General features: G+C 36.3%; 2 protein-coding genes across 2 annotated transcripts; one reads left to right on the top strand and one right to left on the bottom strand.

The window, feature by feature from the left end:
- Positions 1-4,234: 4,234 nt before the first annotated feature.
- Positions 4,235-9,078, top strand: LOC110793871 (uncharacterized). The gene is made up of 6 exons (XM_056842324.1): positions 4,235-4,523; positions 6,274-6,474; positions 6,567-6,690; positions 6,974-7,270; positions 7,457-7,576; positions 8,249-9,078. Exons 2-6 carry the CDS (start codon positions 6,284-6,286, stop codon positions 8,720-8,722), a joined length of 1,206 nt encoding a protein of 401 aa, XP_056698302.1. The 5' UTR covers positions 4,235-4,523; positions 6,274-6,283; the 3' UTR covers positions 8,723-9,078.
- A 1,482-nt stretch (positions 9,079-10,560) lies between these two features.
- On the bottom strand, positions 10,561-12,642 carry LOC110790386 (protein JINGUBANG). The gene has a single exon (XM_021995171.2). It carries the CDS (start codon positions 12,501-12,503, stop codon positions 11,043-11,045), a length of 1,461 nt encoding a protein of 486 aa, XP_021850863.1. The 5' UTR covers positions 12,504-12,642; the 3' UTR covers positions 10,561-11,042.
- Between the last annotated feature and the right edge of the window lie 1,462 nt (positions 12,643-14,104).

The following is a 14,104-nucleotide window of genomic DNA, read 5'->3' as shown; positions in this document are numbered from 1 at the left end:
AAAAAAAGATGGGAGCGACGAGTAAGTAGTGTACATACGTAGTACAACTTAGTGGAAATCAATTTAGAAGTTGAAGTTTGCTCTAATGATACGTCACTCAGGAGTCAGTCGTGGTTGTTAAACTCCCGATTTGACCAGATTGTACGACACTACGATCCAAAAGCATGTTACTGATCCGGATCTTAGGTGAGATCTTAATATTTACTCGATCTATAAGTGTTTAAGGGGTAGGATCTTAATACGATTCGTTGGTAAATCATTTTTACATTTTCTTATCATGTACTAAATATTTCATATTCATATATCATTAGAAATATCATATTTTTCTATCAATGAATTAATTTCTTACAAAAAAAAAAACTCATATGTATATTTTTATCGATTAAGACTTGAAATACGTTAATCATAACTAAAATCCTAATTTAACAACCTAGCGTGCACACATCTCGCACTTGAATCAACATAAGTATTAAACTTATGTGAACAAAAATGGACATTTAAGCTCCGTTCTATTCGACTTTTTTTGACTAAATTTATATTATCTGAACTTATCTGAACTTATTTTCTCTTAAATAAACTTATTTGTTTGTAAAATGTCTGAATTGAAACAAACTTTTTTTTTTTTTTTTTCTGAACTTAACTTAATTTATATGAACTTAACCGAACTTATCTTAACTTATTGTGTCTGAAATAAGTCAAAATAAGTCGAACAAAACAGAGCCTTAAACCTTAAGATTGTATAAATACACAATTTTACATTGCATTTTAAAAATACGTATAAACATTATTTTTACTATTTAGTAGAATAGTAGGAGTTTACTACTCTACGATATGATTCTGCCGATCCAACCTTGGTCAGGACCATTAAGTTGTTGTGATATACTCGTGCAAGCAAATCAAGGCAACGTATTCTAACTCCAATAATACAATATAATGTTGCAAGCTAAGGAAATCTAAAAAGTTAGAAAGCTATGTAGCTTATTAGCTAACCTTTTTTGAGCTCAAAGTTCATTCATACTTTCATTGCATAACTTCACATGCGCGCATATCTGCATATATTAACGGCTAACTTTGAAGATCAAAGTAGGCAAAAAGAAGATACATTTTTACATTAAAATAAAATTCATCAAATACTCCAATTATTTTTTCTTAATTAAGTTATCGCTTTAACAAAACCGAAAAGCCGATTTACGGCCTTAGAAACCAAACAAAGACACAACAGAAAAATAAAGGTTGATTGATGTAGAGGTTAAGTTTCTATGTATGGTACCGAAAGTGTATAGAGATAAAGATACAAAAACATCAATTAAATTAGTAATTAAATAAATACCTAATTAAGCTAGGAAATAGGTTAATTAATATTAGTCTTTTGTGTTTGAGTGGCTGTAAAGTCTCAAAACGAATGGTAAGGGCTTCGTTAGCCGCTAACGGTCATAATCATTTTTGTTGTTGTTAAAACCATATAATATACGGTTTTTTCATGAAATGCCCCTGAGGTTTGCAATAATGCACCAAATACCCCTGTGCGTTTCAAAATTCATAATATACCCCTATATTTTCCGTACTGTTCACCAAATACCCCTATTATGACTTTCCGTTAGTCCTCCGTTTAGTCATGTTTATAATTCACCAAATACACCTATTTGTAAACTTATTGCACAATATACCCCTATTTTAAACTTATTGTACCAAATACCCAAATTGTGGAGTTTGTGTAATTGTGTGTTTGTGGTGTGGAATTTCGTCTGTATTTGCATTTGAACTTATAAGTTTTTAGCGTTGTATTGGACTGATCTAGAATCTAGTAGCCAAAATCTAAACATAATGACATGGTAGTTATTTTTTGGGAAAATTTGGTAATATTAATCCAACCTTTGGCCGATTTTCTTTTATTAATCCTACCTACGACATATTTTTTAATAATCCCACTTTTACCACCCAACGACTTTTATTGGGCCCAACACGTCATAACCTATAGTAGGCGGTAATATGTCCCTACGTGGAAGTAATCTCTCTCGATATATTCAGTCATCATCATCAATTCATCACCATCTCGATGATTTTTTCACCGGTTATCGGTCACTTAAGCCCAATAAAAGTCGTTGGGTAGTAAAGGTGGGATTATTAAAAAATATGTAGTAGGTGGGATTAATAAAAGAAAACCGGACAAAGGTTGGATTAATATTACCAAATTTTCCTATTTTTTGAAGGAGTAAACTATAAAGAACAAGGCGTACCTTTTTTTTGGTAGAAATTGGCAGAAGCTTAGATTAACTTAAAACAGGAAGTACCACATTGTATGTGTATCCTCCTAGTTTATGATCCCTACAACTTGTTTACAATCAGACACAATGTAAACTATCCTCCATGCCTATTCCTTAGCCACCATCAATCCCATTCTTATTGCAAAAATTTCAGCTACTAGAGGTGAAGGTAAGTAACGTTTTTGATAAGCCCCTAACATCCATTGTCCCTTGAAGTTTCTGACTACTATTGAAGTTCCTGTCATCCAAGACTCCTTCTCCCACGAGGCATCTACATTGATTTTAAGAATACCTTAGGGTGGGGGGTGCCACTGGCCAACCACAGAACAAGGGCTACTTGAACAAAGAAAAACAAGGCCTACATCTAATATGCGTAGAATAGTTAGAAAGATTTCCAAGGGGACTGCTTTCTTCTTTGTAAATACAACCGCAAGATATGCTGCGTTGTTTAACCTTGAAATCATCGAGCTCTATGAGGCCAAGTTCTTTGCAGGCATTCTCTCGGAGATTCGATATACTTCATCCACACTCCCACATTTGGAATACATGAGTTACATGACCCTGCATTTTCTCTCTGAGGCATATCATCAAACACCTTACATGCATCTATCATATAGCCCACACAGCGAATACAATTCCATCAAAGAAGTCATTAAAACACAATCTCTCACATATCCATCAACCAAAACCCTCCAATGAATATACATCCCCTCGATCAAGCCAAAATTCCCAGTACAACAATCAAGACAAAACGACAGAGTAAGACAATTTGACACTACTCCCTCCCGTCTCATCCTCCAATAAAATTCAACCCCATCAGCGGGAAAATTATTACGAGAAACTTCCCTAATCATGGTATTATAATGCGAAATTTATACATTGAAATCTGAGTGAAAAATCGATAAAGATAGATTATTATGAGGGTGAATTTAGGGTTTGCTGCCATGGATGACGTTCTTCAGAGCTAGGTTTTGCAGAAAAAAGTTGGAAGGAGTTTCAGATTCAAGGAGAGAGAAAGAAGAGGATGCGGAGAAGAGACGATGAAAGCAGAGGAAGGAGAAGAAATTTGGGGTGGAAGAAGAACGATGACGAAAGAGGGAAGTTGAATTCATAGGTGTCGCAGCAAAAGGTGGGATGGAGGACGGTAAGGGGCAAAAAGGTAAAATGATGCTAACGGTGGACTAACGGACGTTAAATCCAAGGGCAGTATATGAACACTAATGAAAAATAGGGGTATATTATGAATTTTGAAACGCGCATGAGTATTTGGTGCATTATTGCAAACCTCATGGGCATTTCATGAAAAAACCGTATAATATAAGGGGACCATATTTATTTTTGTAAGCGCGCACCATTAACGTACCTTATAAAACAACAGTAAATCATGACTCGTGAATATCTCCTAATCTCCTATGCATGCATGGGATTTCCCACTTTGCAATTTATTGGAATTTAATTATTTTGTTAGTCAATAACATGTACTCCGTATGTTATATTACGGAGTACAATGTCTTAGGTGTACCAAATAATATTTTTATGCTTATTAGTGATATCAAAGAAAAATCGCATTTTTTACTTAACACGTGAGGGCAAAATGTGAGAGGGCGCACCTAGAGGTAGATACATCATGCTGCAACTTAATTAATTGTTATGTGATTGTGACGTGTTGTATTTGTATATTTAAATAAAACAGATTAAACAATTGGCTTGTATTGTTTCATAAGTATCTAACAAAAAATGTTGAGTGGCTATTATTAGCCAAAGCTAGCTAATGTATGACTACCTTCACTACAAGAAATATCCGTTTTAGCGACTATTATTTGCGACGGATAAAAAATTTAGTCGCTAAATAAATTTTAGCGATTGAAAGCGACAAGCGGTCGTAAAAACTGCGACTACATTAGCACAGGTCGCTACGCCGTCGCGAACTTGCGACTGATGTCCCATTTCTGCCACTAAATCGTTGTCGCACAAACCTGAATTAATTAACTTTTTTTAAAACAACTATTGCGACTACGATGTGCGACAATTATAGCAGTCGCCAACTTGTTTTTTAATATATTGTTAAAAATTAACAAAATATCTTACCTTCTGCCTTTCTTTCATTTTCGCATAACGGAGGGTTTTCCCTCAACTTCATTTCCATCCCCGCCGCCCAACATCTCCGCCCTACATCTCCGCCCCACATCTTCGCCGTCCCACGTCTCCGTTGTGTCATCAAAACTCTGTCATCTTCTCCAGCACCGTGTTTGCGACCAAGTAAGTCTAAATTGCTCACTTTACTGAATTTCGTAGTTTAGGGTTTGGTAGTATAAAATTGAGTTGTTTTTATGCAAGTGTAGGAGTGAATTAGAGTCGTTCTAGCGTGGATTAGGAGGCCTGTAGTTTGTAATTAGAACAAGAACTTTGAACTTAGAGAATTTAATTAGTAGCCAATTTGTAATTTAATTTAAATACACATGAATTTTTGGGTTGGTACTGAACTCCGGTTTGAATTAGACAAAAGAACTCTGAATTTAGAGACTTTGATTAGTGGAAGATCCTCCTTCAAAGATGACAATCTGGAATCGAATTTAATTTAAATGTTGACATTTTTATTTTGGAGGTTGGTACATAACTGCGGTTGTGGGTTTTAGTTTGAGTTTAATTAGCACCTAATTGTTAACTTAATTTAAATAAATATGAATTTGTTGGGGTTTAGAAGTCATATTCCCTCTATTGTTTGTCTAATTGTTGTTGAACTTTTATGGCAGTTGTTCACTAGATTCCAACCGTTTATATTCAACTTCTGCTTCTTCAAAATCAAACATTTTAGGTAGTTCATATACTGATGTTGTCAAGTTGGTTTCATATACGCCTACTTTAGTTTATTAATTTCTTGTCTATGTAGCTTTACTACTTGATTTTATATTTTTGGAATGGAAATCATCTTATATGTAAGACTAATACTTTGTAGTAGTAATTTTACAACTTTTATAATATAGTCGTTTTTTACAAAAAAAAACAAGTCAAGTGGGGGTTAAATATACCGATTAAGACTAATAATTTGTAGACTAATACTTTGTACTTGTTTTTTATTTAAATTTAAGCTAATACTTTGTAGACTATTACTTTGTAGACTAATACTTTGTACTTGTTTTTTATTTAAATTTAAATATACCCATTAAGACTAATACTTTGTAGACCAATACTCTGTACTTGTTTTTTATTTAAACTTAAGCTACTAGTTTATACTTAAATATCTAATACACGTTTTTTATAATTTAATTAGTTAATGGGGGTGGTTTAGATTTGATTTCTATCTTGTAATTGGTGGAAACTATCACGCTAAGTTATATATTAATAATATACTACTTGTAAGGGAAAATGTCGTATTATGTCCTATAATTTATTATGTCATTTCAGAGTCATGGAGAGGTTGGATAGAAAATGGATGTATGAGAGACGTGAAGGTCGCTTACTAAGAAAAGAGTTCATAGATGGCGTGCGAGGGTTCATTGACTTTGCTAAGCAACACCGTGATTTTCAAGAATCTTCAAAGATTAGATGCCCATGTTCTAAGTGTAGGAACATTGCATTTTTAGATCTTGATGGTGCTAGGCAACATTTGTATAAATATGGATTCTTGAGTAACTACTTTGAATGGGTTTGTCACGGGGAGGATTTCGCTTCTTTAAAACCATCATATGAGGCACCTAATCCTTACGTTGACATGGTTCATGATGCTCTTGGTCAAATTGATGGTAATGCATTTCCCGAAGAGCTTATTTGGTTTGGTAAACAATGTTTATTTGTATGAATCATGTTTTGAGATTATTTGTTTGTTCGATAATGTTTTTAATATGTGAATCATGTTTAAGCTTATTTGTTTGATGGAAAATATGTGAATTATTTTTGAGCTGATTTTTGTTATATGTGAATCATTTATTTATGTATTTTATTTTCATTTGTTTTTATTATATTGTATTATTAAACTTTATAACTTGATTTATGAGCATGTATTTTCTAGTTCTTTGACAATGAAGGGTTTCATGAGAGCTTCGAAAAGTGGTCGAGGTCGAGGCGGTGGTCGGAGCACTTATATGATTACACAACCATTACCACCTTCTCCACCTCCACCTCCACCGCCACCGCCACCGCCACCGCCACCGCCACCGCAAATTGATGGGCTGGAGCAGGGAAAGATTGAGCTGACACCTGATGGGTTATGGTGAGTCATAATTATTTGTACATGAAATTTATTGTCCATATCACATGGAATGATTGTTCTGTTGATGTGATACTTAACTCTTCTTCCACTAGGTTTTGCAATCATGGAGTTGCTGGTTGTGTCACGAAGGCTTGGAAAGCGCACTACAATTACCCTTACTTGAACTATAAGGAGGTGCCACTTGTGGTGAAGGATCGCTGGTTCAATGAGTTTAAGGTACATTTTATTGTTTTAGCTTGCATTCTGCACATTGTTCAAAAAAATATAACAAATGCCTCCTTAAACAAATAGCAACTGCATCTATATTTTAATTCTCACTATTTAGTATCTCATCTATGTATACATGTTTCCTTGTGCCTTCACGAGCTAGTTTATATTGTAATCTCAGTTCTGACTTTGACGAAGGACAAATATTGTTGTTAAAGGTAGTTTAGTCAGAAGGTTGACATTAGTTGACTTTGTTGTTTTTGGATACTTTTTCCTTTTTCTATTTGTGCAGCGTGGATATACTTGGAGACCTGAGTTCAATATTAAGGCTAGGAAAGATTTTGATGCAAAATGTTCGGATCGCCTAAGGGATACAATGAACAAAGTTGCTAGTATTCCTATTCATAAGGATATTGATTTCATGCTTGGTGATGTTCGGGCTGCATATATGAAGAGGCGGGAAGATCCAGAATTTAAGATACGTTCTAAGAGAGCCAAGGCTAATAGATTATCTGGCCAAACTGAAGATAGTTTTGACCCTGGCCATCGTCAAGGTAGCATTTCTACTCCTATGGTCGTTGCAAAAATGGTAAGAGACTGTTACTTTTAACTTGTTCATTGATTTTTTTTATCCTTGTAAGGGTTAAGGCATGCATTTTATTGGGGATTATAAGTACTGCATAAACAATTATTATTTTCTTCATTTTCTTCATTACATTTTCCCTGCCTTTTCTTTGTTATTTTTAAAAACTCTAATAACTTCCTTTATTTTAAGGCGAGCCTTAACAATGGAGTTTTACCAACCGCTGCTGATGTTTATGAGAAGACACATTCTATTCCCGTGGGTGACGAGGGTGAAACTGATTTGATTGGTGAAAAGGCAATTGAAATCATGGTAATGATTTTCGCACCTTATTTGTAATTACTTGTGTTTTTCACTTCCTTAACGTCATCTTTCATTTCTCCCTCTCTCTTTCTCTTTGTGAGGTCGTCTTGTGTTGGAAATTCCCCCCCCCCCCTCCCTCTTTCTCAGTTGACTATTAACTCACAGCTCTTATGCTAGTGTTTTTTGCCGTTTATGACAATATGGTCAACTTTGGCATGTGTTGACTTTTTGAGGTGCTACTGCATTGGCTTCCTATTGTTCTTTTGGCGGTGTTCAACAAATTTTAGAATTGATTAATTATGTTCAAATCAGATTAGAACTAATCAGAATTGCTTTGTTCTATTCTGTTCTAAACAGTTCTGATCTGATCAGAACAGCTTAGTTATGTTATGTTCTGTTCTAAACTGTTCTGATCTTGCATAACACTATTAAGTTTATAGTATTTCACTCTTTTGAGTTATCAGACATTATAAAGATGTTTGCTTGGAATGTGGAATATTTAGTAAATATTGAAGCTTTGGAGTGGAAATCTTTCATCAAATATTGTGCGCAATAAATCGACTCTTTAAATTCCCAGCGGCTATCTTAATGCAGTGTTCTAGAAATATTCTCAACGTAGTCCAAGTTTCTTTAAGCTGGTTTGAGTTTATCCTAACCATTTATTTGTTCATTTTAATACAGGAAGAATATAATGACAAACTGGAGGCATGTAAGAGTAAAGGAATTGAGGTAGACCCGAACGATTTATACCTAGAGGTTGTAGGTGGGAAAAAGAAAGGCAAAGTTTATGGTTTAGGGAGTGCTTCACATATGTATTGCAAGCATCTTTCTTCTCACTCTACTGCATCACCTTCTACACCTTCCATTACTTCTCAATTAAGCTCTCAAGTTGAAGAATTAAAGAAGATGGTAGAAGAAACCCAAAAAGTGGCAGTGGAATCCCATAAAGTGGCAGCGGAAGCCCAAAAACTGGCATCGGAAAGCTTAAATTTGGCTAGAGAAACTGCTGAAAACTATAAGATTGAAAAGGCCGAATGGCAGAAAGAGATGAGGGAGATGGCAGCAATAATCCTTTCTGTTCGGCGTAATTCAACCGCTACTCCTACCATTACTCCTACTCCTAACACTACTCTTACCGGCTTTCATGACCCATAGGGATCCATCGGGACAAGGTTCCTCATACGTCACACATGCTACAAGACTTGGTTGAATTTTTTGCTTTGGAGTGATGATTTGGAACGGTCATTTTGTGAATATAACTAGCTTGCTCATTTGGAGGTAATTTTGTGAACGTCTAACATGCTCGATTTGGAGTAATTTTGTGAATGTCATTAGTTGTGTGCCCATTTTGGAGGTAATTTTGTAAAGGACTAACATGATCATTTTGGAGGTATTTTGTAAATGTCTAATACATTTTAGGAGGTGATTCTTGAAACCGTTAGTGGTAAGGTTCAAAACTATGTATTTGAACAATTTATCTAGTGAATGAAAAATCATGAAATATTCAGGTTATTCTATATGTAGTTCTGAATGTAGTTATACAAGCATTTATTTTATATAGGTTGATATGAATAATCAAATATTTTGCTACTACATAACTGATTTTTGCGACGGAGATGGCAGACGCAAAAATTATTAGTCTCCAAATAGTAGCAGTTATTTGCGACTGCAATTTATTTTTGCGACTAAATAATTTAGTCGCAATAAGGTGGTCTCCAAAACGTGGAACAGTATTAGCGACAACAATTAAATTTCTGCGACTAAATGGTTGGTCGCAAAAAAACTAAATATCAGTCGCAAAGCCGTCGCAAATATCCGTCGCCAATACTGCGACAATTACGGTAGTCGCCGAACTTTTAAAACTAGTCGCAAAATATTGGTCGCAAAGTTGTCGCAGGTCTGTCGCAAAAGCTTGCGACAACGCGTAACCAGTCGCAAAAATAGATTTGCGACAAGGGTTTCTGCGACCATCCAAATTCTAGGCGCATTTGTCGCAAATTAATTTTAGCGACGGAAAATAGGGGTTTTGCGACTACTTTGTTCAGTCGCAAATTCACGATTTTCTTGTAGTGCTTAGTGCCCGCCGTGGGAGGACATTAAAACCTGGTTAGAAACTCCTCGCTTTGTCTCTTTGCTGGGGTCGGGCTCTTGTCCGCCTAGCCCTAGGAGTAGGGCATTTCAATTTCAACTGATCGATTTTTAGTGTTGCCTCTTCCTCACTAGATGTTATCAAGTTACATGCAACAACACATATTGTCCCAATAAGGCCAGGTTGATAAATAATCTAGCTAGCTACCACTACTAGAAAAAACCTTTTTTAGAGTCGACTCTTAACTATCTGGTTATAGATCGAGTCACCTCGCAATAGGTACCTTCTTTACGTATTGTTTGTGGCCTGACACTATAAGATGATTTGCAATTCTTATCGCCACAAATTGTAATATCATTCAAGCTAATGAACTTGACTAGTTAATTAAGCTCTATTTCTAGTCCAAATTCAACCTTTAGGCAAGTTCTACTTTAAGAAAACTGAATATGAATAAATCTAGATGCTTAATCCGTATTATCTAATCCGTTGACATCGATTTAAAGCTATTCCCATGTTATGGTTTCCGTTATAGACCGCCGACTTAATCCAAAAGAAATAGGTAGGCAAAAAGCTAACATTATTTTCATTAAATTTTCCAAAACATAATCCTTATAAAATACTCCGTACTCCCTGATTTGATTTTGCATAATTAGGTTCCATTTTTTTGACCAAATCCGCTCTACTGTCATGCAGAATCAAGCAACCTAATCTTCCATTCACAACCAAGAATCAAACCAAATAACTTTTACATATTAGTATATACTTTAATGAACAAATGAACAAAGTAATAAAAGAAACTGGGCCGTGCCCTATACAATCGCGTATAAATGATGGGATATGAGTCGGTTCAATTAGGCTGTTTATCTTATCGATCTTTACTTACAGAAAACAAAATAGCCACAAATTAACAAACGGACAAATACATAAATTCTTAAACACATGTACAACACACCATTTCATATGCCTTTTCTTCTAGTTTATGGCAAGAGTAACACTCAGAAAGCGATCTTAACATCCAAAGATTTGGCAGCTATTTAATTAATCCATAATTTGGTTTGTTTTATTAACTATACAATTAATGTTGCATCTTTTCAAATCCATATCAAAAAATAAATAAACATTTGTAACGTTGCCACAGGGGACCAATAGCCATTCATTTCCCTTTGGCTCTCTTGGATTCCCACCGTGCTCCGCACTTCCAAACGGGTCGGTGACCGGTCGCTTTCTCTTTCCACATACCAACACAGTCACCCTTTTTTCTTTGCTTCTAGAAATGCTAAGCCACCACCACGGCGGCGCGTGTGCTCCACGCTTCCGCCACCACACGTTTGAAAAGTTAGAATCATGCACACACGCAATCAAAATTCAGTTCAAAACCAAACGCGTTCATTCTTCATCGTACGCGTCCTCAGACACGCGCCATATTTTGACTGACTTGTCCAAGCTACCACTATACACCACCCACTCACGGCGTTGATCAACGTCATCATTATCGTCATCATCTTGCTCAACGGCTAAACACTTAACGGGCCCACTATGGCCCGACATGACAGCGAGGCAAGAGTGGTCCCCATCACCTTCTCTCCTCCAAACACAGATAGTCTTATCGGCGGACCCACTCAACACCAAACTCCCCGCCGTAGCCAAACACAAAACCGCCGACTTATGCCCTCTCAACACCCCTCCGTACACCAACCCTTCCTCCTCATCCCTCTCCCAAAAATTCACCAACCCATCCGACGACCCCGCGTACAACACCCATCCACCACTCTCCTCCTCCGCCGCTGCTGCCACCGTCAACGCCGTAACAGCATTTTCTTGCTTCAACAACGTCCTAACAAGGACGTGTCTTACACTTCTCCCATCCAACTCCCTCCTCCACACCTTCACCGTCCCGTCCGCCGAGCCCGAAAACACAAGCCCGTCAAACCCGACTACAATGGAGTTTATCGCATCATCATGCGCCTCGAACGACTCCATGCACTTCCCATCGGATAACCTCCACACTTTTATCGTCTTATCCCACGAACCCGAATACAACAACCCAAACTCCTCATTCAAGCTCATGCACGAAACCGCATCAAAATGTCGTATCTTAGGTACTTTATGGTGTCTCCTTACCTCGACGTAGTTCTTCGGGTTAATGGAGCTCCTTATATAATCCCCGAGCTTCGGAAGCGTACCAACCCGCTTCCCTCTCGGGTTCCATATCCGGATCTTCCCATCTTGATGACCGGTAAACACTTGGTTATCTTTTGAAATAACTATCGCTTTAACCAACCCACTCCCGGACTTAAACCCGCCCGCATCCTGGAAGTTTCTCCAAACCCGAATATTCTTGGACTGAGAACCCGTATACAACATCGCATCTTTTACCGCGAGGGAGTACACGTGTCCTTCTTCTCGAAGAAGAGACCCGATTAAACACTTCCTCCCTCGGGAAAAGTACGTATGATCATTCGTTGTATTATTGGGTGTAGCGGGGTACTGGTGATGGTGAGGGGATAATTTTATCCATGGTGATTTAAGATAAGGTGAGGATGATTGGTGTAAAGGAGAGGATGACATGATATTGTTGTGGTTAGGAGAATTACTACTGGAATAGTTCTCATCTGTGTAGTTGAAACTACTTAATCTTGGGCTGTTGCTACTGGTCGACAAAGTTTCCGCTGATGCATTACTGGGTCTGCCACTCGAATACGAGTGGCGGGTGTCTTCGGTTTCTTCCTCGGAAGAGTGTTGAAGGAGTTGCCGGAAATTAACTCGTCTTCTCCGAGAGGATTTACTGTTATTCTGGTTATAATCTTCGAGTCTCATCTCGACTGGAGACATTGTTGTAGTACGCATGTAATCCAAGTGAACCAGAAATGGATTTGGGAATTTTAGTGGTGTGTCAATAATGTGTTTAATTTGTGTTGTGTTTTTGTTAAGAGAGAATTTTTGTTGTTGTTGTTTTTGGAGAGAATTAAATTGGGGTAAAGGAAGGGGAGAAGGGTGTATAAATAGGGAAAGGAAAGACATGGGATGGAGCCATGGAGGTAGATACAAGGTGGGTAGGGACGTGGGGTTATGGGACACGTGGGAAACTATGAATCGTTATTGTTTTTAAATGGATGTTTTTTATTTAGTTTGAGTTTCTTGAATGGCTACATGTCTACATGACCTGGAGGTTTAATTATTAAAGACTTCCTTTTTTCTGACTTTATTTTTTCCTTCTTTTAGAAGATAGGAAATTCTGACTTTTAACAATTTTTTGGTTTACACATTACACTTTTATTTATTTAAAATAATAATAACAATACAAATGTGTACGTAAATAAACTTAAGTGGGGGCAAAGTGGAGTAATTCAATATCTACAATAACGCTCGTGTTAGAGTCATTTCAATTTTCAATCCTTTATCATTTATTTATATAGCAAAATACAAAATACATACTCCGTATTGTAGAACAATTGAGTTAATTAAAATAGTACTCCGTAATTGTTTGATAATTATTCACTAACTTAGGGTAAAGAAGACAATTTCATGCATTAATGCATTAAGATAATGTAGGTCATATGGTTGATTCTCTTTTCTCCGATTTATTTGTAATTTGTACGGAGTACTAATCTTGTGAGCCTCATGACTCATTTAGACCAAGACGTACAAATAAGAGATCCTTAATAAGAAGCTAGTATCGCCAAGGGTATTACTCAGTAATATATATAAATAATAATATATATAGATATCGAAAAGTTACATTGTAAAACTAATCCATGGAGTAATAAATTTAGAAATAATGGATAATATTTATAAGGTATTGTTATTATTTAGAGGCAGGGAGAGTGGGGGTCCTGGGGGATAGCTCAGTTGATTAGAGTTTTTCTCTCGATTTCAAGTGATCCTGGGATCGATTCTCATCCCCGTCGTTGTGGCTCATTCGCACACAAAAATAAAAAAATAAAAAATTAGAGGCAGAGAGAGTAATCATATGTAGTACGAAATAAATTTTAATTGTAGTTTTATTTTACCATACAAGTACAAAGGCAGTAATTACATGTGCTAAACAGAAAGAAGGAACAAAATGTTGGCAATGTATAGTAGACGTGAATACGTGATTACTTTTAGTTTGGGTGCTAGGTCAATTTTGTTTTGGAGTAACCGACTTTTAAATTTTCATAGATCAACAACTTAATGAACAACAACGTAATTGGCATGGGAAGCAATTTAGTTCGGAGAAGTAAGGCATCATCATAATTTATTTCAATTATCGACTTTTAATAAGAATTATCGATCAAATGATAGATGTCATACGTACTTATTTATGTGTAATGGTATTATCCGTAAATTTGACTATTTGAATCAATTATATTGCATGTGAATGTTTTCTTTCTAATGCAAACTTAGAAACGTATAGTACTACTCCATAATTTATATTCACATTATAGTATAGATTATCAACACTACTG

This window comes from Spinacia oleracea, chromosome 4, assembly GCF_020520425.1.
Source record: "Spinacia oleracea cultivar Varoflay chromosome 4, BTI_SOV_V1, whole genome shotgun sequence".
Classification (NCBI taxonomy): domain Eukaryota; kingdom Viridiplantae; phylum Streptophyta; class Magnoliopsida; order Caryophyllales; family Amaranthaceae; genus Spinacia; species Spinacia oleracea.
This window is presented reverse-complemented; position numbering and strand designations above follow the sequence as displayed.